At 45.9% G+C, this 25,702-nt stretch overlaps 1 protein-coding gene across 4 annotated transcripts in view; it reads right to left on the minus strand.

Moving 5' to 3' along the window:
• Positions 1–25,702, minus strand: part of ICA1 (islet cell autoantigen 1) — a 369,010-nt gene that overhangs the window by 130,714 nt on the left and 212,594 nt on the right. For all 4 annotated transcript variants that reach the window (XM_085630894.1, XM_085630896.1, XM_085630893.1 and 1 more), the window contains one exon: positions 2,571–2,630. In XM_085630894.1, coding sequence (XP_085487020.1) covers positions 2,571–2,630 — 60 coding nt within the window. The remainder of the gene's footprint in view (positions 1–2,570; positions 2,631–25,702) is intronic.

A 25,702-nucleotide genomic window follows, 5' to 3' on the forward strand; every position in this document is an offset into this window, starting at 1 on the left:
TTAACTTTATGGTTATTGGGAGCTCCATCTCTTTGGTGTATAGAGCCCCCTCTCCTTGATTTCAAGACTATCATAAGTGCCAGTGTTCACAATTGTGTGCCGGTGCTGAGCACAGGAAACCACCGGCTCAAATTAAGCACTGCACGCAAGTATAACTCGTGCTCTCGCCATTCACTCCTAATTACCCTACATATTACATCACTCATAACATTCTAGGACTACATCATTGGTAATAACATTTGCAGTGAAATTATTGATGAGAAAACTCTGCATAGCAGGGGCGCACACTATAGTTACCTGAGAACTATCACTGGTGAATATGTGTGGTTTGGTGTGTGTAAAATCTGACCGTAACTACAACATCCTTGTAACCTTTGTTTCGAAACAAACACACAACACACACACACACACACACACACACAGCTACCTCAAAGAGACTATGCAGAAAGTTGCACAAATGACACTCTTTCTGGTGGATACTCTATCTAACCACAGATTACTCACCATTACAATTCTCCCATGGACCAGACTAGATAGCTTTTCCAGCAATGCTCCAGTGCACCGGCAGATGGCGTCATGTGGCTAAGCAGTGAACCCATACCGCCCTCGAACTGATGCATGGGAGCAACATAAAATCCCTTGCGTGCTGATGTCAGATTCTCAACATTTCTTCTTCTGCTTCCATCAGATACAGAGCACGTGAAACAAACTGTCAATTACAGTGGCTGATCTCTAACTTGGGCCCTTACCAAGGCCCACTACCAAATGTCCATTACAGGCATTAATCCTGTTGCCCTAATAGGGTGAGCAAATCCACTCACCTTACATAGCACATACACACTCCCTCAACATTTGAGACGGCTGCATCCTCTGGTCCTGAAAATAGTCATCCTACCCTTTTGGATGACAAGCTGAAACAGGTCTACTGAACAATCACCAGGTGCTTTGGACCTATAATTATCCAATTAAGCACCGCCACTTTTTTAACCTTATCACTACCCTGTGAAAATAAAAACAAATTACACAGGAGAAGATATTTGCAATAATTGTTTTTATTCCAACACTTTTCCCACTCACCAGACAGTCTCCCTCCTGGTGGAGGAGGATGATGATGCACACCTGGAGAATGGGACACTCTGGTGCCAAGACCCTATGATGATTCATCCCACTTAATTAAATAAACAGAGAACCAAGATAGATCGCTGCCGTGACAGTGTGGCAGAGGGTCCTCATGAGAAAATTACCAGGAAACTGGAAAACGCCCCAAGGGATTCATTCTTTTTGATTATTTAAGTTTTTAGATTTCCACCATTGACTTACTGGTCTGATTGTGTTGTATGTAGGTTAGTTTATGATGACCAATCAGACTACTCATTTTCTTTGGATTTCTTTTGCCTTGGGTTTCACTTTTCAAATCTCTGACCTCTGAGCAGAGGTTGAAACACTTTTATACATAAGTAAATTATGGCAACACTGACAACACTGCAGCGGGCTATGTGCACAGACGAACACCAGGTGGTCGAATCAACCAGTTCAAAGGGGGAGCTGCCATTTTGCTAGATGTGTCCTCTTCCTATTGCAGGTTAAAACTGTTTTTTTGAGTGATATATAGGCGCCAGTGGCTTCAGTTGCTCTCTCTTGACTTGCATAATTCGTACCCATTGGATTTTTAGACCATTATATGCCGGACAATCCCTAGCAGTTTGGATCAAAGACTTGAATCAAGTTGACCACCATTTGTCCCTTTAACCTATGCCTGCTCAGGACGTAAACTTTAAACAAATTATCTCTTAAAGGACAACCCAGCGCAGTAACCAGATAAGTGAACTATGAACATTAAAAATACCAGCGATCTGTAGAGCTGCTCAAGAAAATCATAAATTACGCATCTCTCTCCCACACCTCTTCATCCATCACACTGTTAAGCCGTGTGTTCAACAACACAACAACTCCTCCTTGGTGGTCATCATGCAAACACTTCCCACACAGAATTAAAACAGTCAACATGCTTCCAACCACACACTCTACACAGTGCATCAGGCTACCCATGTAGACAAGCTCTTCAGTGACCCTCATGGGGTAGCAAGTACTATATAAATGTTGCAATACAACACAATAGTAACAGTGCAAGAAAAACTATTATGCAATCCTTCTTCCATTTCTATGGGCCACTGTGGACATGAAGAACTGGTGGACCCAATTGTGGACCTGGAGGCCAAAACAGCCTGGGATTCGATTATGGTGTCTGCATCCATGTATTAGATGGGAATGTGGGCAGCGTGATGTAATAAAGTTCTTTATACATTGACTTCAGTCCCAGTCCTGTGGGTTGCATTTCAGGATGTTGCAGAAGGGATGGGAATTTGCACCTCTCTACTCTGTAAAAAGTGCCAGTGTTCAACCACACCTCACAAAGTGCAGAGACTGAGCACTAGGCATTTGCAGCACATAGTAAGCAGTGAATACTAGTCTCATGAAACATATATGCACATACAACTAAAAAGGGTATGCAACGGGGAGCTAAAATGCAGCTAATATCAATCATTGGATCACCGTTTTCAATTACATACCGTTTTCGTCACAGAAAGCTTTCTCTTCTGGTTTCAGATCCAACAAGTCATCTAATCCACCTAAATCCAAGAAAAGATGTAAGAATGCTTCAGTAATTTAATACATTATTCAAAATATTTTCTGTATGGGCTCTCAACATTCCACCTAGGAATTTGGTTTTGTTAACCATTTTGATTAAAGACAGTCAAAAACAAATTGTGATGCAGAAACGCAGCCATAATCTCACATAAACCAAAGCTCACGTTAAAAAAAATTAATGAAAACAAAAGTCATAGCTGCCTTAGATTACAACCACAGCACTTCATTCATGTGTTCCACTGCAAAACTTATTTAGTGTCTGCTCTTGCATATTTACAGTGTCTTGGCACTGCAAGAAGGAAAATGCTACTTACCAGTATGCATCTGTTCTTGGCACGTACAGTTGTAGTTTTTTCGCCAAGTAGGGAAATGATGGTTTTGTAAGAAATAGATGTCCATGTATGTTGTATCTAAATAAGATAATACTGGAACAGATAAAGGTAGCCAGGGAGGTGGGTGGGCATGTGTGGATCTACAGCTCTACATGCCAAGAAGTGATGCATACTGGTAAGTAGCATTTTCCGTTCGAGGCATATGAGCTGTAGATCACACACTGTGCATAGATTGCATAGCAGTACTCCTCCTTAGCGGCGACCACCAGAATCTTTTGTATCAGTTTGAAATAGTGTTTGGAGTACAGCTTGGCCCACACTAGCTTGTTGTTTTGCATGCACATCTACACAATAGTGTTTTGTGAATGTGTGCGGTGTAGACCATGTGGCTGCTTTGCAGATGTCATCTAGGGGAATGTTTCCTAAAAATGCCATTGAAGCCCCCATCTTTCGGGTAGAGTGGGCTTTAGGGGGAATAGATGGTGTACGTTTTGCTTTGTGATAGCAAATTTGTATACCTTGGACAATCCACCTTGCAATGCCCGATTTTGATATGGGATTGCCTTTATGTGGTGGTGAGAAGGATACAAAAAGTTGTTTTGTTTTACGAAAAGGCTTTGTTCTGTCTATATAGTAAAGGAGTGCTCTCTTTACGTCCAGTGTATGAAGAGCTCTTTCCGCTATGGTTTGTGGTTGCGAGAAGAACACTGGCAACTCAACAGATTGGTTTAGATGGAAAGGAGAAATAACTTTAGGTAGAAATTTGGGAATTTGTTCTGAGAACCACTTTGTTATGATGGAGTTGTAAAAATGGTTCTTGAATAGTTAGTGCCTGTAGCTCACTGACTCTAAGAGATGTAATGCCCACAAGGAAAGCGACTTTCCATGCGAGGAATTGTAGGTTCGAATGGAGGACCCATTAATCTTGTGAGGAAGACGTTTAAATTCCACACTGGGGAAGGAGGTACCCAGGGCGGAATGATTCTTTTGAGGCCTTCCATAAATGCCTTAATGCTGGGCACCCTGAACAGTGACAGGTGCGGTCTATTTTGTAGGTAAGCTGCAATGGCAGCGAGATGTAACCTAATTGATGTGTATGCTAGATTATATCTCTGAAGATGCAGTAGATAACATGATCTGTTGAGTGGAGGCATCTAGAGGGTTGATTTTGTTACAGTATATAACAAATCTTTTCCCCTTGGCTGCATAGCAGGCTCTAGTGGTGGGGCGCCTAGCCTCCTTGATAACATTCATGCAATCAGGGGGAAGATTGAGATAACCAAACTCTAGGACTTCAGGAGCTAGATCGCTAGGTTGAGCTGTGTTGGATCTGGGTGTCTGATCTCTCCATGGTTCTGTGTTAAGAGCTGTGGAGAGGGGCGTAGTTTTTGGTGCGGGACTACTGATAGTTCCAGCAATGTTGTGTACCAGGGTTGTCTGGCCCACGTTGGAGCAACTAGGATTAGTGTGAGCGACTGATGTTGCAGCTTGCGCACCACTAATGGAATGAGTGGGAGAGGCGGAAAAGCGTCCGCAATTCGGCCTGACCAATTCATCCATATCGCATTGCCTTTGGACAATGGGTGTGGATATCTGGCGGCGAAGCTTGGACATTGTGTTGTAATGTGTGGCGAAGAGATCTATCTCTGGATGTCCCCACATTTGGAAGAAAGGTTGGAGAACCTGTGGATGAAGTTCCCACTCGTGAATCTGTTGTGTCTGTCGACTTAACAGATCTGCCATGTAATTTAGAATTCCTGGGAGATGTTGAGCTAACAGGAAAATGTTCTGAGGAATGGCCCATCTCCATATGCTCTGTGCTAATTGAGAGAGCTGGAGAGAGTGCGTCGCCCCCAGTTTTTGTAAATAGTACATTGCTGTCATATTGTCCATGCGGATTAAGAAAGTTTTGGCTATTATGTGCTTCTGGAATGATTTTAGTGCCAGAAAGATTGATAGCAACTCCAAGTGGTTGATGTGGAGTAGCCGTTGCTGAGGTGTCCATGTGCCCTGTATGGTGAAATGAAGTAGATGAGCTCCCCTGCCGGAGAGCGATGCGTCTGCTGTTAGTACAGTCTGTGGAACCGGTTCTATGAACGGTCGCCCTTTGGAAAGGTTTTGGGTGTTCCACCACTACAGAGAGCGATGTGTGCGTCCGTCCACCAGCACCAGTTCTGTCAGCTGACCTTGAGCTTAGTTCCACTGATGTGCTAAGCATTCCTGTAAAGGGCGCATCTGGAGTCTTGCATGAGGTACTATGAATATGCAGGAGGCCATCATACCAATTATTTGCATGAACACTTGAGCTGGAAGTAAGTGTTGCGGTTGAAATCTTGCTATAAGAGCTTGCATGCTTGCTATCCTGGCTGGACTGGGATATGCAAGGCTCATTGAGGTGTCTATTGTAGCACCTAGATATTGTTGAATGTGGGATGGTTGAAGGTGAAACTTTGAGGTTTATGGTAAACCCCAAGTTGTGAAGTACTTGTATTGTGGCGTGTGTGTGATTTACACACTGGATATGTGACTTGGCTTTTATGAGCCAGTTGTCCATGTATGGGAAGACGTGAATCTGTTGTCTTCTTAAGTGGGCTACCACCACTGCCAGACATTTTGAAGTGTTTTTTGGGTCGGATACGGTCGAAAAAGCTCCTCCACTGACGTGTGTTCTTTCGGTGCCGACTTTTTGGGATCAGATTGTGTGTGTGTCAGGGATTTTGGAGTCATTCTGTGCTCTTTAGGCATGGAATCAGAAATTTTCTTTGATCCGGATGGTGGTTTTGGTACAGACTTTTTTCGCTTCCGGTGGTTTTTTCGGATCTGTAGGCCTGTGCTCCGAAGGCTGAGGGCCTCAGGTTTTTGGAGCAGGGTGCTTGCTCGGTTCCGAGGATTTTTTCGGAGCCAGGGTGTCCGTGCCAGTGGATTTCAGCGCCAAAGGCAGCGATATGGAGGTAGGCATTGACGTGGAGGAAGGCATTGGTTTCTTTTTCAGTGCCAGGGATGGAGTTTCGGCACCGATGGCTGACTGCCTCGATCCAGAGTGGCCTGAAGGCTTTTGTGTTGGCTTCTTTGCCGAACCCGAAGGCAGGGCGTGAGAAGTTTTGTCCCAGTGTGCACCTAGGACCGAAGGTGAAGGTGTGACCGAAGCCTTTTTGGAAAGGGGGGGTGGGGAGGGGTCGACGTCAGTACTTATGACCCACTGCCCCGGAGTGATGTCTTTGACGTCGGAGTCGTCGGCTTCGGAGGAGCTGATGGCGCTGTGTTGGATCTGCTCCGGTACATTGATGCCTTCCTGGAAGATTCGTCGGGAATAGAAGTCTATGATCGTGCCATTGTTCTTCGAGCTAGACGGTCCCGGATCGTGGTATTGGAGCGGAAAGAGGCACAAGCTGGACAGTCTTTGGCATCGTGCTTGGGTGAAAGGCAGAGGTTACACACCTCATGAAGATCAGCGTGTGGCAACGTGGATCCACATTTAGGACACTTTTTAAAGGGAGTCCTTTCCATGAGCCGAAGGCCCAATGGCATAGGTAGGCCCGAAGGCCCGCGTCGACGACCGGAATCGAAGATTTGAAGGTCTGGAGAGATGCGCGTCGAAGGGGAACGCGATCGAAACAATACCGAAGTATGGGTGAGGATTTTGCGTCGAAAAGATGATCGGTAACGACACCGAACTGGAGTACGATGAACACATCCGAGCCCGATGGTGGAAAAAAACAATCAGACGATGGAGTAGATGCCCATGCGCACTATAGTTCAAAGGAGGAGCCACCTATCACGTGACTTCCAAAGACTTTCCAGGACAACAACAAAGTGCAAACATCCGGGCCCAACACCAGATGGCGATCTATGCAGTGTGTGATCTACAGCTCATATGCCTCAAACACACTGTTACTATTAGAAAACTGAATTCTTCCCGCTTTGGAAGGATAAAAAGAGTTTGTGACCTACAGGTTACACACTGATATCGGAATCATGTGGCCAAACTCACTGAGCTACCTTACTGCCTAGCCCATCTTTTTCAAGCTATAGTCATCTGATAACGAATGATTCTGTATTTTGGCACCATGTGGATGCCACATAATGTGTTTGAAGATGTAAACTAGGTGGTGTACTACAGACATCTCTTATGTGTGAGCAGATCTTGCTTTACCAGCCTTCAAGGGTACGCTTGGGAAATGTCTTGTATTGGTCTAATCTTAACATCCATCAATCAATCAATCAATGTAGCCACTGGGGCAGAACTGGTAACTAAACCAGGCCTTAAACTAATCTGGCTCACCGGCTTTCTAAACATCCTGAAGTGCACTAGACGCTAGCCGGAACTTACTACCAATATTAGTGACTGCTGGCAAAATGGACAATGATCCTATAGTGAACTTCTGCCCTTGGGTCCAAGTCTGACTTCTTTAGAAGGGGTTTCATGACCCCTTTTTCCCATCCTCTAGGAACAGTGAGAGATGAAAACCGGTGTTAAAGAAAAAGCTAAAGTAGGTGTAACAAGAGTTCTGACTACATGCACCATCCGTGGAGCCCGACTTTAGGGAGGTGAGCAAAGAGGAAACCTCTTCAATACTCATTGGCAGAACTGTTGGAGGAGTGACACAGGGACAAGGCTTGTAATTATGCTGCATGAGATAGGATGAAGCTGAGCAATACAATCAAGAATGGCCTTTACATCCAGAGTGAAAAAATAAGACCAAATTATCACGAGTAACAGGAGAGGTAACAGCTATTTTATCACAGGGCATGCAGGTGAGATGAGACTGCCTGGAAAAGAGCCTTTGAGAAGTTGGAGGCCTGAGAAATAGACTTTGAAATAGGAGGTCTTAGTAGGAAAAAGATACAATTTGTAATACAAGAGTTGTTGACATATACATGATGCCTTGAAAGTTGATGTATGTGTGCGTGTGTACACAAATAAGTGGGTTTTGCTAAAAGCAAATTTGTATATAGTTTTTACCAAGGTAAAAGGATTGTAGTCCGGTTTCTCTTCCTCTGACCATAACCGGATATGACTAAACTACCTCCAGCCTGTTAAGACTCTCTAACAAATGATGCTTTGATGTTTATCAGATCATCTTTAGCACTATATACCGCCTACTAGGCAGCTTCAAGGCACCAGGCAGTCTCATTTGGAGTTTGGCAGGCGGGAGCACGGGCCGCCAAGTCATAATGGTGGTTGTCCCATCTTGTTCGGGGGCAAGATTATCATCATTCATTTTCCTTGCCAGAGACCTGGTGGATACAGGCAGGTAAAAAGCAGAACAGCCCCCCACAATGAGGGGAATGCTCCCTGGACATCAGGTCATTTTGGTTTGTATTATGAAAACAAACTTCTACTTTGAGTGTTTTCTTTTTTCTCAATAGAAATAGTGTCAACTCAGCAGACCAGCAGTGTTCTGAAAGGTGCGCGACTATAGCAGCCCCAAACACAGCACAGAAATCCCAGCCAGGCAGGTAGGATGCTCTAAATAGGGCAGACAGTCCTCTGCCTGAGTGAGGAGGTCATCCACACCCTGGCAAATCTGCCGACGGTCCACCAAGTTCTACATGTCCTCAGAAGCATGGTTCACAAGGTTATAGTTGGCAGGGCATTTGACATATCAGGTGGGTCTGGTGGCCTTTGTGCATCTTTAATGTCAACATATGATCCTAATTATCTATTTAATGATCCCCTGGTATGACGTATTCACAGTGCGAGAGCAAAGACAGAGCTGGTGAATGAAGGAAAATGGATAGAAAAGACAGGCCCGCTGTTGGACTTGGCACTTTTTGCAGGGTCATCCCAGGACTTTCTGCCTTCCTCCCGTATTTTTTCTGACCTGTTATTGGTGGTGGTTTTATGACTCTGGGCACTTTACCACTGCTGATCAGTGCTAAAGTGCATATGCTCTTTTGTAAATTGATGTTATGGATTAGTGACTCCATGATTGGCTTATTTGATTTACTTGTCAGACCCTAGAACAGTGCACCATGAGTGCCCAGGGCCTGTAAATCAAATGCTGCTGGTGGGCTTGCAGCACTGATTGTGCCACCCACAGACGCGGCTTGTAAAATATGTCTCAGGCCTGCCATTGCAGTGCCTGTGTGCAGTCTGGGACTATCATGTCGACTTGGCAAGTGCACCCACTTGCCATTCCCTAAACCTTCCCTTTTCTACAGGTTAGTCACTCCTAAGGTAGGCCCAAGGGACACTTATGGGCAGGGTACATTGTATGTGAAAGGTAGGCCATGCCCTGGTGTGTGTGGCATGTCCTGATAGTGAATTACAGCCAATTTCGTTTTTCACTATTGCAAGGCTACCTGTTCCTATAGGCCAGAATGGGCAGTTTGATTATAACATCTTATAATCCTAACTGACCCAGGGAACAAGGTAGAAAAAGGAGTTTAGTATGCCTGAACTCAGAATGCTAAAATACATCTTTTAGTGTGGGTGATTTATACATTCTGTGGTTGAAAATACCACTTTTAGAAAGTAGGTATTTTCTTGCCTAACCATCCAGTATGCCTCTGCTAGGTTTGTGTATTACAGGTCTGGTTTGTGAGTGACAGGGGGCTAGAGAGGGCTTTGGCTCCAGCAGTCTGATTAGTCCGGGATGGGCTGAATAGGACCTGGGAATCAAGACAAACCTTTGCCAAGGAGAGAAACCAAGGAAGCTGAAGGAGGAGACTGCCCTTGCACTGGTTACTGTTTGGGGTTGGCCTGCAGTGGTTACTTATTGCCAAGGAAAGGAGAAAAAGAACTTTGTGTGTACTTAATCATCTTGAGGAAGATTTCCAAGGGCTTGAAGCTGAGCTTGCCTTCTGTTCTGAAGTCTCAGGGACACAAAGTCTTCACCACCAACTCCCCTGAATTTCCTTGCTGGGAATTCTACCTGCAGAGAGGTGCCTGCTGCTGTTTAGGACCTCTAGAAGACTGCGTGTCGCTGGGAGCTGGAAGCGTGACACAATGAGGAAGAAGCGTGTCGCCACCGCAACTGTCGCATCGCCGAAGCGTGCCGCCGTGGTTTGCCGTTGCATTGCAGAGGAAGTGTGTCGCATCGCTGGAGAAGCGTGCCACAGCTCAAGAAACCGCTGATTTTGCTGCACAGCCGTTGGGCGTGCACGCATCGTATCCAAGTTGTCGCATCAAAGATGCCATTTTGTCGCACCAGATCGTCACCACGCATCGAGGCGCCATCTTGTCGCATCATGGCCGGAACACAGTAAGAAACAGACGCATCCCCTCCTCTCCGGTAAGGAACAGACCCATTGCTTCCCCTGCGCTGCAGTGAGGAACAGACGCATCACCTCCCACAAAGCAAGGAACTGACGAATCACCTTCCCTGTGACCCTTTTGTTTGCTTTGCGTGACACATCCAAGGTCCTTTGAGAGTAAAGTGTTGCATTTAACATCTACATTGAACTTAAGCTATTTCTACCATTTGAAAGTCATATTTTTAAATACTGTATTGTGAATTTTTGTCGTTTGGTCTTGTGTCAAATCTAGATAAAGATAACTTAGTTTTCTAAACTGGTGTGGTGTCCATTTGTAGTGTTTTCACTGTATTACTGTATGTGTTCACAAATGCTTTACACACTGCCTCTGAGATAAGCCTGCCTGCTCGTGCTAAGCTACCAAGGGGGTGAGCAGGGGTTATTTTAGGAGTGTATCCCCCTTTCCCTGACTAGAAGTAAGGGTGTCTATTTGGACAAAGGTACTTACCTCTGCCAACTAGAGACCCCCATTTCTAACACCCTCTCACTGTCCCTGTCCACAAGACATACACTCACCCTCCCTCTGTTTATATGCGTTTGTTTTATCAAGCCAAGGACAAAGGTGGGGATTTATTAAAAGCTATGAGGTTACAGCAGGTAGAAAAATGGGCAAATTAGGTTGGCTTGGTGACCACAAACTGACACTAATATATTGTAAGCCATGTGCCTGTATGGATTTCATCATGACAAAAACACACAAAGACTGATTTAGAGACTAAGGCCAAGGCTCCCACTTATGTAAAATTCAGGTGATAATTGGTGCACATAGTAAATACAGCTATGGGGTGTTTAATGGGCAACATAATTAACTTCTTAAAAGTTTCCCATCACTACAAGAAGTGCATACACATCAAATTATGTGCACCAACATCAGGTTCTTGCAGGATTATTTCCGTGCCCTCTGAAGCAAAGCACAGAGACAACTGTACAGCTCAGGCAGGTGGGAGGGAAGCGAGGAATCTGCGGTTAGAAAGCATTCACAAGGAAGAGCGTTCCTGAAAGATTATTCACTTTGACAGACCTTTTCTGCACAGCTTTACCTTTCTTTACCTGGGAGAACGCCACAAAAAACTGACTATCCAAGCAATGGTCTTTGGTGTAATCAATGGTCAAGGCTTAAAGCTCTTGTGGGGTCCAGCCAATGTAGTCTCTCCCCTTTTTTAGGGGTGAGGCAGGGTAATTAACACTGGGTGGGTGCTGGATTGCCCAATGTGAAAAGTAGTCACAACTTTCGACATGCAGGCCGCCTGGGACTATCAGTTTGGGTGGAAAAAGATGGTGTAGTGTGGTGGAACCAAGAGAGCCTGTAGCTCACTCACGCGATGAGAGGAAGTGGCTGTGACGAAGAAGGCAGTATTAATGTCACAACCAGCAGCTGTGCATGAGCTCAAAGGGAGTATGCAAGAGAAGTGCTAGGACCAAATTAAGATCCCATTGTGGCATCACAAACTGTTTGGGAGGGAACTTGTGTTAAACCTTTAATAAACCGCATTACAATAGGTGATTTATACAAAGACTGTTGGTCCAGTAAACACAGAAAGACCAAAAGGGCCGATAAATAACCTTTAATAGTGACAAATGCAAGCTCTTGCTGGGCCAATGCCAAAACAGACAACAAAACAGACAACAAAACAGCTTGCAACGGGTCGACCCTGCAGACTCCACACCAGGTCACAAATCGGTCCCAGTGCCTGGCATGAGTAGACTTTGTAGAAGTGCACCTGGCATCTAGGATGGCATCCTCAACTTCGGTTGTCAAATCAAATGCAGTCAACTACCACCGTGTTCTGGATACCACACTCTCCCTGCCCGATTGGGGCCACCAAGATGACTTGGGCCCAGATGTTCTTGATTTTCTTCAAACTTCTGGGCAGGAGAGGCCGAGGCCGGATGGCAAACAGGAGTTCTGTGTCTCAACCTAGTTGAAATACCTCTCAGCTAGGATCTTTCTTGGGAATGCAAGTGCATGAAAGTCTGGAGACTGCTGGTTTTCAATGGTGGCGAAAAGATCTAGCCAACTTTTCCACCAGTTTATAGAAGACACCCTGAAACACAATGGGGTGCAGCCACCATCCGTATTCCGCCAGGTACGACTGGCTGGGTTTGTCCGCTCTGACGTTTAATGATCCCGCCATGTTGTTCATAATCTGGGAGATGGCCTCACTTTCCAACCACCTCCAAAGGTGTAGCGCATCCTGGCAACAGACTCAGGACCCCACTACTTGTTGCAGTACCACATGGCAGTGCTTTTCTCGGCAAGAACCTGTACCAGCCTCACTTTGATGGACAGAAGGAAGGACTTCAGCGTGAGGCAAATAGTCCACAACTACAACAGATTGATTGCGAGTCTTGTTTCTGTCGGAGAAAAGAGCCATCTTTTATCAACCTCATTAGATGGGCTCCCCCAACCCAGATGCATCCATCACTAATGTCAGTTCTGGGTGGGCAATGGATTAGTCAGCCTCTGCTCAAACCTGGATGACAATCAACAGGTCTCCTTGGTGCTATGCCCACTGAGACTTCAGATACCACAATGAGCCTGTATATCTCACCTGGCGATGCAGACCAGCAGGATGCTTGAAGCTAAAAGGCCAAGTAGCCTCAGAACTGCTCTCACTGAGATCCAGGGCAGAGGCTGAAAAATCAGGGTGATAGCCCAAGTTTCCTAGACTCATCGCATTGGCAGAAAGGCCCTGATCTGCACTGTGTTTAAGACAACGCCTATAAAATTAAGCCGCTGCGAAGGAGTCAAGAGGGACTTCTGCTAGCCCTATTAAACAGGTGCCAGATCTGAAACTCCCCACTGCATTTTTAATATATATATATTTTAATATAACGTTTTATTGAAAGATTTGGCATGTTAAACATCAGTAATCCAACATTCCACAGGCATATAATGGCATAAGGAGCAATAAAACATGAAAGTCTTCGTTATCACAGTGCAGCACAATTTTATTCGGGAATGGCCCATTAGCCAACATCATCAAACCCCTCTCCCTGACCCCCCGAGGGCTCACATATCTCCCCCCAGAACGTATTCCAAGGCCCCCAAATTTGAGACCACTTCTTCGGGAATCCCCATGAAACATAAATAGGTATTGCAATTCAATTCAAAAGTTCTTTATTTCGGCCAGGTTGGCCATAAAAGAGTACAGAAAAAACTTAATAAAAACATGGTTAAAAACCATTAACATTTTAAAAGATGAATTTCATAAGAACATTGAACGTCTTTATAAAAGATAGAAATAAATGTATTAAATCATTAACATTCAATGTCCATTAATTGGCGCCGCTTCGACCACATAGCTAGCAAGAACTTGGAAAGTGCAAAGACAATAGAACTTGATGAATCGGACTTGAGAATTCTAAAAGCAGATAAACAGTTTTTAAAGCCAAGATTTTTCCAAAGAGGGACCAGCCAGTGCCTCCTGGATTTTATGTATGCAGGGCAGAAGAAGAGAACATGAAGTTCGTCCTCTATATCACAGCTACACCCGGGGCAGGACTTATTTGCAGTAACCGACCAGTTGCTAGTAAAGGCTTTTAAAGCTAAAGTGCCATATCTCCATTGTAAGAAGAGTTTCCTTGCCTGGAGCGGAAAAACAATATCCATGAAATTCTCAAAAAAATAGACATTTAAAAATGATTTAGTCAGGGTACCAGTATTAGAAGCACAAACAATGGAGTTCAAGTGTTTTTCCTTAAAAATCCGAGTAAGCGACTTACTCGAGACTTGGCAACAGGAGCTTTCCGGGTTGTCCCATAGGGGCAATAATCCCAATCTTAAAAATTCATGTTTAATAAATGCCAATCAGGGGATTTTCCCAGAGCTACTATAAGTTAATATCTGCTTAAGCTCTTGCCTGTAATGTGACAAATCTGATGTTGCCCATAGCCTGCACCAAAACCTTAAGGGCTTTAGTGCCAGCTCATCTTCTATTGGTCCTAGTCCAAGATCTAGCCAAGGGGGAGGAGCGGAGTGCCCTGAGGGAGTGTCAGCAGCTGCCTAATAAATTTGGTTTCTATTTTCGCAATAGCTGAACCACTCCGATGCCCCCACAACTCCCCACCATAGAGGGCAGCAGCCCTTGCTTGGGTCTTATAAATCTCCAGGGCTGGACTCACTGGCTTGTAGGTCGATGAGTTTGAGACCTTAAGGATACCCCCCGCCAGCTGTGACAATTTCAATTGTGATTTAACCTGTTGCGGACCCCAGGAAAGATTCTCTTCGAGAGTAACCCCAAATTTTGAAATGTCGTGACCCTTTCCAGCCTTACACTTCCCAGGGTGGGACTAGCACGGGTGGAAGTCGAAGGATTAAATATCATGAATTTTGTTTTGTTGACATTTATATCCAAACCACGAATTCGACAAAAATCTTCAAAACCATTCAGTATACGTTGGATTCCCATGGGGGACTTGGAGAGGAGGAGCGTATCATCGGCGAACATGATCGCCGGAACCCTCCTACCTGCCAACCTTGGGGCATCATTATTTGGTACATTTTCCAGATGAGCAATTACACCGTTGACATAGAGGGAGAACAGGGTTGGTGCCAAGACACAACCCTCTCTCACACCTCTGCCAACCTGGAACCTTGATGATAATGCCCCATTCCTGCAGCATCTAACCTTGGCAAAGATCCCCTCGTGTAGTCTCATCAGTACCTGCTGAATTTGTTGCGGAACACCAAGATTGTTGAGAACCCCCCAGAGTTTGTCCCTTTGGACTAGGTCGAATGCGGACCGGAGGTCCACGAACACCATGTAGAGGCTGACACCCACAATCTTTGCCGTTTTCCAGTATAGTAATATCAGGCGAAAAATCTGGTCCATGGTGGACGTATTCCTCCTGAATCCTGCTTGAAGAGGGGTTAGAATATCATTTTCCTCTATCCACGCCAGCAAACGATCCAAAACCAGCCGTGCAAACATTTTTTGCGGGACATCTATGAGGCTAATAGGCCTATAATTGGCTGGGAGCAGAGGAGAGCCCTTCTTAAAAATCGGGACAATCTCTGCTCCCAGCCAAGTATCTGGGACTTGCATGCCTCTAAGGATTGCATTAAAAAGGATGAAAAAATAAGGGCCCCAAATCCCTGGTTGGTGCCTGAATAAGTCCCCCGGGAGTTTGTCCAGCCCCGGAGCCTTACCCACAGCAAGTTTGCCAATCACACGAGTTACCTCCTCCAGGGAGAATTCTACTACCTCCGGTTAAGTGGATGAAACTAAAGGTGCCAACACAACATCCTTTGGCTGATTGTCTGAATAAAGGGCTTCAAAATGTGCTTCCCATACCGTTGGAGCAATATTAGGTTCTATCGCTGATCTAAGTTCACCCGAGCCTGTGCTAACTAATGACCAGAATCTACGGGAGTCCCTAGCTTCCAGAGCAGTGGTTAAATTAATCCACCTGTCCATGTCCCAGTCTTTTCTTGCATTGGCCATTACCCCCTTATAATGCAATCGCAAATCCCTAAACTGGGATTTGCATGTTGCCGATTTGACTGCCAAAATCAGCTCCGACTTAGCCTTCCTGCAAGTGGAGTTGTACCAGGACGCAGCTGGAGTTCTTTTCTTCTTAACTAAAGCCAGGGGATTAAGAACTTCAGCTAGATTAGAAACTAAGGCCGAATGAATGGACTTAGCTTTTCATTATAATCTGGGTTAGGGGCTTTAGTGATTAGGACCTCGACCTCCATTAATCTAAGGAGGACAATATCGTGTAATTTGCCTAAATCATCGTGATTGCAATAATTTACCCCATTTTACCCTGCGTCTGTTATTAGAGAGCAACAGCCCTTCATCTGGGTCATTCGAGTCCAACCTTAAGATTTCAGTTGGACCTAAGGGTTTCATTTCCAAGCATAATGCATTGTGGTCGCTATCTGTCCTTTGGATTACCCTGAAGTCAACAACTCTAGACCACAACCTTGTTTCGACCATTATATAGTCCAGGCGTTATTCTTGGCCCCTCCTGTTAAAGGTGCAAATCGACGGAATGTCGGACGGTGTACGCCCGTTGCAAGCCCTTAAAGAGTTATTTAAAGTAAGGGCCAAGATCTGGGTCGCCAACGGAGACCAAATCTTAGGTCGAGGGGGTTGGCAAGGTGGAATAGCCCAATGGTCGTCCTCTCCCATGAGAGCCCCTTCATTAATTCCCAAGAGGGGCTCATAGTGGCAATTCACATCACCAGCTACCAAAAGGTGGCGGTCGCCTGACAGTGAGCTTAGAAAATTAGATAGTACATCTATGGTAGGTGACTCAGAGGCCAGACTTACAGGGCGTGAATACACATTCACAATGGCTAACTTGAAAGAATCGGGCCATTTGGTGATTATGTATTGAACATCATCGGAGTATGTAAGCAGGTTCTCCACCATACAACCCAGATGAAGTGCGACCCAAATAGTGAGACCGCCCGAGGGTCTTCCTTTCCCTCCCCACCTAGCAGGGACATGGTAAGTGGCAAATCCCACTCTGAAATGTTCTTCCCTAGCCCACGTCTCCTGAAAAAGACAAATATTGTGTTAGTCCACCAGGCACCCCACTCTGTGCAGAGTAATTTATTCGTCAGACCTGCCACGTTCCATGATATAATTTTTAGTGGCTTCAGAGGAATAATATTGTTAACAATTGGATCACTACCAGTTACATCACTACCAATTGCAATGCTGCCCGCGTGTGCTTCTCTCAGAGTAATCAGTTCTGGGGTCTGTACTATGGAAGGCAACACTTTGCTCCACAGTACCTCGGGTGCCAGCAACATATTGGAAGCCTGCAATTGGGTAACAAAATCCTTGGAAATGGTAGGTGAACCGGTGCTGAAGAACTCTGATATTCCATCTGAGTTTGGAAAATTCCTATATAGGATGGGGCAGGAGGTGTTCAACTTAGTGTGCCGTAGTCAATCCACCATTTCCAAGCTGCTAAACCGGTTATGCGTGGGTACATTACACTGATTGACTAATCGCCCCTGCCATCCCCTCTGACATTCTTCCACCTGGATGTGTTACCCTAGACCATCCACCTCCACAATCCGGTGGTTCAGGATAGAAGAATGACAGAGGAAGGGAATGGATGGTTGACCCACTGATATTGTGACTCCAACTACAAATATGCTCCACAGTACGGGGATCCCTGAAGTTGATCAGCACGCAGTCACCTATGATAGTTTTGGGGCTGCGACCCACCCAAGAAACCCTACGTACCATCAAAATTTCACTAGTAATGTGGTGCGGTAATGGTCTATGAATATTGAGCCAATGAGTTACTTTATTTTTTAGTGATGCAAACGATTCCTGGGTTGGGTTACTTATCTCAGGGATCCCCGCCAGTACAACCAGATATGGACTGGTTTCCGGCGGTAAATCAATTAGAATGGCCCCCGAGGTCCCACCTGAGCCGGTATCTGCCTAGGTAAGTTTTGGGGTAATGTGGGAGTGGGATCGGCCCTGTTTGGAATTTGAACTTTATTGACATTTGGGGAGGGCAGCTCTAATTGGGACTGAATATGATCTAATCTAGCTCCTTCGAGCACAGGATTAGTTACAATATTATCAACTCTCGGACCAGTTGACTTTGTGTCGGCCAGAATACCACTTAAAGCGAATTTTAGTTGAGAAAGCTGATACTCAATTCGGCCAAGTCTCAATTCTAGTGGTCCAAGTGTAGATCTCCATAGGGCGCCCAGTTTTGTAAACAAAACGTCCTCTGTCGTTAATATTCCACTGGTGGGCTGAGCGACATCAGCCTCCTTCAGTCCTGAGCTCAATGCGATTGGTGTTGACAGGCCGTGCCTGGTCGGATCACTAAGGACATGGCACCCATTAGTGGGTGGTGTTACAACACTATCGCCTGACCCTTTAACCAATTTCAACTTCCTAGTACGAGATGAATTTGTGGGTATATACTTCCTCTTAGATTTTGGCTTGGCACCTGTATGTCTCTCCCTAGGGTTCCGGATTCCTGGTTTCTCCGTGGAACTGACCAGAGTAGGGGCATCATTATCCGTTAAGGGCTCCGTTGCTTTTTAGCTCAGGATTGATACTGTAATCTCATTATCTTGCTTAGAGAGGGGGGGATTGAACTAATGCTTGGGCAAGAGTCAGGTTAGTGCAGCCATCGTGCTCCGGTGTGCGTGCAGCGGCAAAATGACCCATTGAAGAGCGTTTGGCCATAACAAGATCTTGCGACACTCGTCTCTCCATAAGGGTTATCCCCTGATCAATCACTGAATTAGCCCTAGTGATGAAATTGTCCAAAGTTCCCATTAATTGGCCTCTAGCAGCTGGAGTTTTATTCCTCAAATTGCGAGCCATGGTAATACTAGTGAGCAGTTTTCGTTCGCTTGGTTCTTAGGCTCTGCAGAATATAGAATACGTACTTACAGCAAATGAAAGAGGAATGGCCCGGTCCGGTCTTTCTCGGTCTCGAACGGGCTAAAACGGGCTAAAACGGGCTAAAACGGGCTAAAACGGGCTAAAACGGGCTAAAACGGGCTAAAACGGGCTAAAACGGGCTAAAACGGGCTAAAACGGGCTAAAACGGGCTAAAACGGGCTAAAACGGGCTAAAACGGGCTAAAACGGGCTAAAACGGGCTAAAACGGGCTAAAACGGGCTAAAACGGGCTAAAACGGGCTAAAACGGGCTAAAACGGGCTAAAACGGGCTAAAACGGGCTAAAACGGGCCCGCCTTTGGCCCGGGCTTCGCCCGGCGCGCGTCCTGTGGTGCGGGGGAAAAGGTGGTATAATACGCGGAGACAGAGGGAAGAGGACACAGCTGTGCTGGAAACCAGGCTGCTGGTCTTCGCAGTCCCGTGAGCTTCGTCAATCCACAACACCAGACAAGTCCTACTGCTGCGAGGTATTGCAGTCACCATACACCAGTCCAGGTCTTTAGCCCATTCCGCAATACTCAGTGATGTCGGAGCCTTCCACAGTCAATATTCCGCTTTGCCACCATGAAACCCAATGTGACCCATATCCTCGCTTTGGCCTAAGATCATTGGGGTCCCATACATTTAACAAAATCAATTTAATATTGGATTGTATTTGTTGCCCCAATACTTCTCCCATCATTGTCACCACCCCTTCTCATAATTTCTGAATCGTCTCACATTCCCAAAGTGTATGGATAAAGGTACCCTCCTGCCCGCAGCGTCGTGCACAGCCACTATCTTGAGCGTATCCCATATGAACCAATGTGGGACCTGATAGGTACGTCCTATGGAGGATTTTTAGCTGAACCAGTCGGAGTCTGGAGGAGATGGCAACTTACGGGGTGAAGCCACCGCGGCTCGCCACTCATCATCCAAGCCTGCAACATCATGGTCCCATTTACCGCTTAGCCTTAATAGGGGATCGGACATATTATTGATAAGTTTCTTATAGATGAGGGATATGGCCTTTTCAGGCAGATCGCCATCCAGAATCCTGTCCTCAAGAGGGGAGGATTCTGGGAGGTCTGTTCCTTTAGGGAGAGCCGAGAGCAGTGCATGCCTGATTTGAAGATACCGGAACTGTTCTGAAGTGGCCATTTCAAACTCGTGGCGTAAATTGGGAGAATGGTATAACGTTCCCGGACTTTCAAAGGTCGCCAATTCTGGAAATACCAATGGTGTCCCATTTGTCAAACCCAGGGAGCGCGATAGCCGACCTAGCTGATCACAATGCCAAAGTGGCGTTACTTGAGTAAGTTTGCCCTCCCACTCCAGACTTCTGGTAGCAGCCTTCCATATTTGCACGGCGTGCCGGACAAGACATTGTTGAGAGATTTTGTGTACAGTGCGCCCTCAAACCCACCCCCGGGAAAGAGCCATCGATCAATTCGAAATGCAGGGTCATCGTGCCGTCTATAGGTGCATTGGTCGATGGCAGCAAGCTGCGAGGCCCAGTAATATCTTTTCAGGTCAGGGAGTCTGATGCCCCTGTTGAACCATCCCAGTGCAAGCTTGTGTGTTGCGATGTGGGGTGGTCTACCCTCCCATAGCAGGTCTCGCACTGCGCCCTCCAGTTCTTTAAAGAACGACGTCGCGACCAGAAGGGGAGCCTTTTGCAACACGTACAATAGACGAGGGAGGGACATCATTTTAAATAGGTCAGCACGTCCCAGGAGGGTCAAGGGGAGCAATTTACAGTGTTGGACATCCGATTTAAGGCGTGTTAATGATGGCTGGAGATTGGTGTCATAAAATCGCGTCAGATCTCTGGATACCCAGATTCCCAGACACTTGAAGCCTTCGCCGGCCTCCTTCAGCAGGCAGTTTCGGGGAAGTCTAGGTCTTTGCCCACTAAGAACAAAAAGCACCAACTTGGACCAATTGATATGGTAGCCTGCGAACCTACCAAAAACGTGGAATATATCCATCACCACGTTAAGAGACGCTACCGGGGAGGCGAGATCCCACTGCATTTTTTTAATGTAATCAGCGTTTATCAAGAATGAATTACAGAAACAATCCAAAAGAAAAATTTAAAAAAACAACAAAAACAGCATGGTAAAGATACAAAACAAAAACTGGCAGAGAAATCTCAAGGTTACAGTATTCAAATCTGTATTTCGATAGACATCTGCTGAAGTCATTCTATGACTGATGATTAAGGTCCAAAGCAAGTTACAGGAAGCCATGGACAAAGGAACAACATTTAGATTCAATGTCAGGGTCAGGACATGTGTCAGCCAAGTGGCCATCAACCACCAAGGGGCCCAGAATCAGCCAAATCGGAGTATAAAACCGCTATCGGGAGGTCTCTGCAGGTGTAGAAGAGGCTAGCGCAGCAGGAGCTACAACTGGGTCCGTGCGTGAGGAAGAAATAATTGGAAAGAGGGGGCCAAATCTACACTGGGTTAGAGTATAACGGCATTAATTACCAGTACAGGGACGAGTTGTTCATGGCAGTAAGCAGCATAATGTAGGCAGTTTTTGGGAGGGGTAGAATTGGTCGAAAGCGCAAGTGGATCGCATCTCTGCATTTATCCAGCACCAATGGGGAGCGTCCCTCAAATAGCTCAGCAGGGCCACAAGGGGAGTCCTACAGGGACAGTCGTCTGTTATGGCAGCAATAGCATTGTATACAGTAGTCCTGAAATGGGCCAATGCAGAGAAGTCCCATGCCAGGTGGAGAAAGGCATTGCCATCTGCGCAACACCGTCAGTCTTCAGAAACAACCATGAAGTTTAGCTGGGCGGGGGTGCGATTCATCCAGTGAAGGAAGTGGAGATGCAGCAAGTGAAATCTGCAGATGTGGGAGTGGGGGGGGGGCGGGTGGAGAGGGGCAGGGGGGAGTGCCTTATTCAGAGTGCCGCAATATCGCCACTGGTCCACAGTGAGTTTGGGAAAGGGGGGGTGGGGGGGGGGGGGGGCATGGTCCGCTACCCAACCATGAAAGGCCACGGGTGCATTGGTTCACATGGTCATATAGAGAAGCGCAATCAGAATCTGGTTTGATAAATTGACTAATATGTCAAGTACATGAAGGGTGGGGGGGCATGGTGAATGTATGGTGTCGAGATTTAAGGGTCGCTTTAAATCTATAATGTATGAAAACATCAAGTGGTGTGTGCTGTGGGAAAGCAAGTATATTTTGTACTGGTAGAAAATGCTAGTCAGAGTAGAGATCGCCCATTGTAAGGAGGTGGTCATTGAGTTGGCGGCAAACCCTATCATCCACAGCTGCCTGTAGCAAAGGATGGCCCTTTAGGGGTATGTTGAGCAAGTAAAGGCATGGTGCACAAGTGCATAGTCGGTCCAACTCCCATGTCGTGCAGGCCACAGTACCAGTTGTCATGAGCAGGCAGATAAATGGCAGTGACTAGCCGGCATGGCACTGCCTACCTTAACGGCGCAATGCGGACGGGGGAGGGTGGGGTGCACCCATTAATGCACAAATTGCGCAGAGTATTCGATGGAGGTAGTGCAGGGGGAGGGGTATGGATATATTAATGAAAAGTAAAGGAATTTGGAGAGTACAACCATTTTTGAAATCGTGATTCTGCCCGTCACAGAAAGGGGCAACGGAGTCCAAATCGGCACCCGCTCTTTGAGCCAGGTCATTAATGTGCATAATTGGCTTTCAAAATGTCAGTAATGTCCGTGCTGACCCATATGCCCAGGTATCGGACCAGTCCCTAAGCCCACTGCAGGGGAGATTCAGTAATACTGAGATCTTTCACTGAGGTGAGTGCTAAAAGTACAGACTTGGACCAATTAACGTGCATGCCGGATTGTCTGAAAAATCGTTACTTCACATATTGTGGGTAAAAGATTGGTCTACATTTCGCGAACTAATAAGGTGATGCTATCCACATACATAGAGACTAGAATGCCGCTGGCCTGAAAAACAGATACCTTCTGCGAGTGATGTCTGAGGCGGGCCGCCAACGGTTCCATTGCAATTAGGATAGGGGACAAAGGGCAGCCTTGGTGAGTGCCTCTGGTAAGGAAAGGGGTCTGTTACTTCATTTATGTACAGTCTTGCCCACCGTGACATAAAAGGGAGCGTGATCCAGCTGATAAGACTTGGGCTATGTCCAAGGCGCTGCAGCAGTTCAAACAAATAGGTTCCCTCCAAGTAGTCAAAGGCCTTGGTAGGATCAAGAATGCTCACCCGCCTTGAAATCGGGGTCAATGGAGTGCATGAATGCAAACATTGTGCAAAGGTTATTGAACGTGCAGTGTCCAGGGACAAACAAGACTGGTCAGGCAGGACAATGTCGGACAGTAATGGTAGAGGTCTGTTTGCTAGCTGCTTGGCAAGTATTTAATGGGCCACATTTTTTCTGGACAACAGGCGATACGAGTCGCACTGATTGGGTGGTTTCCCGGGCATCAATATAGTAACTATTTCTGCCTCGCACAGTGTAGAAGGTTGAGTATTTATCCAGAGAGCCTCCTAATAGACGGCCAAGAGATGGGGGGCGAGAATGTGTGCATATTTTTAATAGAAGGATAGTGTAAGGCCATCAAGTCCCAGAGCTTTGCCCCTAGGCATACTCTTTATGACCTGCACAATATCTTCAGTGGTGAAGGGGACATTAAGATATTGCTTGACGGAGTTTGAGCCAAAGGAGTTGAACAGAATCTAGGAGCTCACCCAGTCGGTCGGAATCATGAGTCGCTGTGGACCTACAAAGGTTCGTATAAACATTTGTAGTGTGCCAGACGCCTGCAGATCTGTGCATAAGATATGCTGGTCATCAACTAGTTTAGTGATATGATTACAGGCCCAAGGTTTCCAGAGTAGTAGAGCGAGCATGCATCCCGCCCTATCTCCCTCACCTTAGTATCTCGTGGTTGCTTCCCTTCCCAATGTTAATGTCTCACGGATCACCTCCTCGTCATATTCACGAAGTTAACGTCTAATGGAGGAGAGGATGTTGGTGTCGCCAAGTCATAAAAAGGGAGCTCAGATACATAGATGGATTCTTTGTGCAATTCATTAAAATTACTACAATAAAGCCCCCAAGTTTCTAAGGGAGTACAATATATATTTAGCGACTAACAGGCAAGTACTAAAATGGTATACTTCGTGAGGCAGTTAAAAGAAAACAACTTAAGATCCTCTGCATCCAATGCCTGTGCATTTGCCTCTAGTATACGTTTCTGTACGAAGGCCTAAGTAAAAGGCAGTGTATTGACCTTTAGAGTCTAGGTATAAATTCCAAAGCTAAGGCCTAGCTCAAGTGGAGTGTTTAAAGCGATGTTTTAACAGCATGATGAGTTGGGTAAACCTACCATGAGAATAGAATTACCCAACCTCCCAGGCACTGGTTGCCTCTATTGTAGGTTTCCATGCTCATACCCTTGGGAAGTGTAATATGTTCAAAGTGCATAATGAGGACAGCTTTAGAGATGGAGGCATCCAGCATCCTCAGGCTTAAGGTGCTCTGTTTGCCTTTAGTGAATAGACTAAGGCCTAAATAAAGTGCAGGGTTTTTGTGGCACATTCCCTCAACATAGGGTGGAGACTATTAAATATAATGGATAAAAAGGCCTACGGTGGAGGTAGCATTGTCTGGCCCTAAGCGGGCATGAAATACTCAATGCGCCTGAATCCCGAGTGCCTAATGTGCTGGCTTACCGGACGTGCAAAGTCAACTCTTAATGCCCATATAAAGTGCAATGTTTTCAGACCATACTTTTTAGCAGCACATTAAAAGTTCAGAGTCCACCGCATTGACGGATGGCGCTAGTGCAGTTTTCAAATTTCAAAAATCAAGCCGATACCTGCGATGAGCCGCCTCTCGTAGAGTCATGCACGGACCCTCGGCAGGTCCTGATGTTTAGTGTACACTATATTGGCCGCAACCAGAATTTTCGTAATGAGAGCAGCTTTTCGCAGATACAGAAAATGTGAGTCAGTGATTCCTCTCCTTCGGCACAGAAACAGCACTGTCTGTTGTAGTCGTCAAGGTTCACTTGGACATATGAGTAGGTGTTCAGGGGGATTAGTCCAAATCGTAGTCTCATCAGCTGTTTTTTCATGACCTTATCGAAAAGGCAGTGAGGTAGGACCCCTGGTTCACACAATGATATGGCCCAGGCACCATGTGCCACTTTGTTCAGGGCCTGCACATCCTGTTACCTCGATCTTAATTTTGCTTGCTTGACCAACAGTTTTGAGGCTAGGGTCACAGGGAGGTCACTTACCAAAATTCCTCGGGCCTCCAAGAAATCCAATGCGTGGTTTAAGAACTTATGCCAGCTTGTCAAGGTATTGTTTATTACTTCCCAATGACCTGTTTTAGCGTATTATTCTTTGCCTGCTTGGTTTTGAGGCAGTAAGTCAGGTCTTTCACCTTCAGTATCAGATGCAGTGAAAACAGGCAAAATTCTTTCAGAATTTGGACATGCTTAGTGTAATTAGGCAAGGAAAAGACTTCCATAGCAGGTGAATTGTGCCCGGTGTAACCAATTGGCCATCTTATCTCTGAATGTCAGTGATCCATAGGCGATGGTGGGTAATAGTTTGCAGCCAATCACTTTTAGGAGGGCCCATAAATCAGGATTCAACACTGAATTCAGTAGCTTGCGAAATGCCCATTCCCTGCAGTCCAGCCATACCCCCAGATATTTGGGTTTCAAAAATTTTGACGGCACTCTCCTCTATTAAATAGGCTCCCCTTTTTCTCAATTTTCGTGAAATTATCATGACCTTAGCTTTTGCCACATTTATTTTCAGATTGTTGGCTCTACAGTAAGAGGCAAGTACACTGCAGTTCTATAGATGTCCAATCAAAAAGAACCATATTATCGGCATACTGGAGTGACTGAACTATGGTGCCGGCCTTCTTTGGTGGAAATGCCCTCTCCTTCGAGGTGCTCCGTTAAATTTGCCAAGTACAATTAAATTGACGTGGCACCTGTACGCAGACTTGCTTCAGGCCTTAATTGGTCCTGATTTTTGCAGTGGTGGCCAACCCGGAGCCGACTTGGTTTAACTCAAGTGTTGGAGAATA

The sequence above is a fragment of the Triturus cristatus genome, chromosome 10 (genome assembly GCF_964204655.1).
Source record: "Triturus cristatus chromosome 10, aTriCri1.1, whole genome shotgun sequence".
Lineage (NCBI taxonomy): Eukaryota > Metazoa > Chordata > Amphibia > Caudata > Salamandridae > Triturus > Triturus cristatus.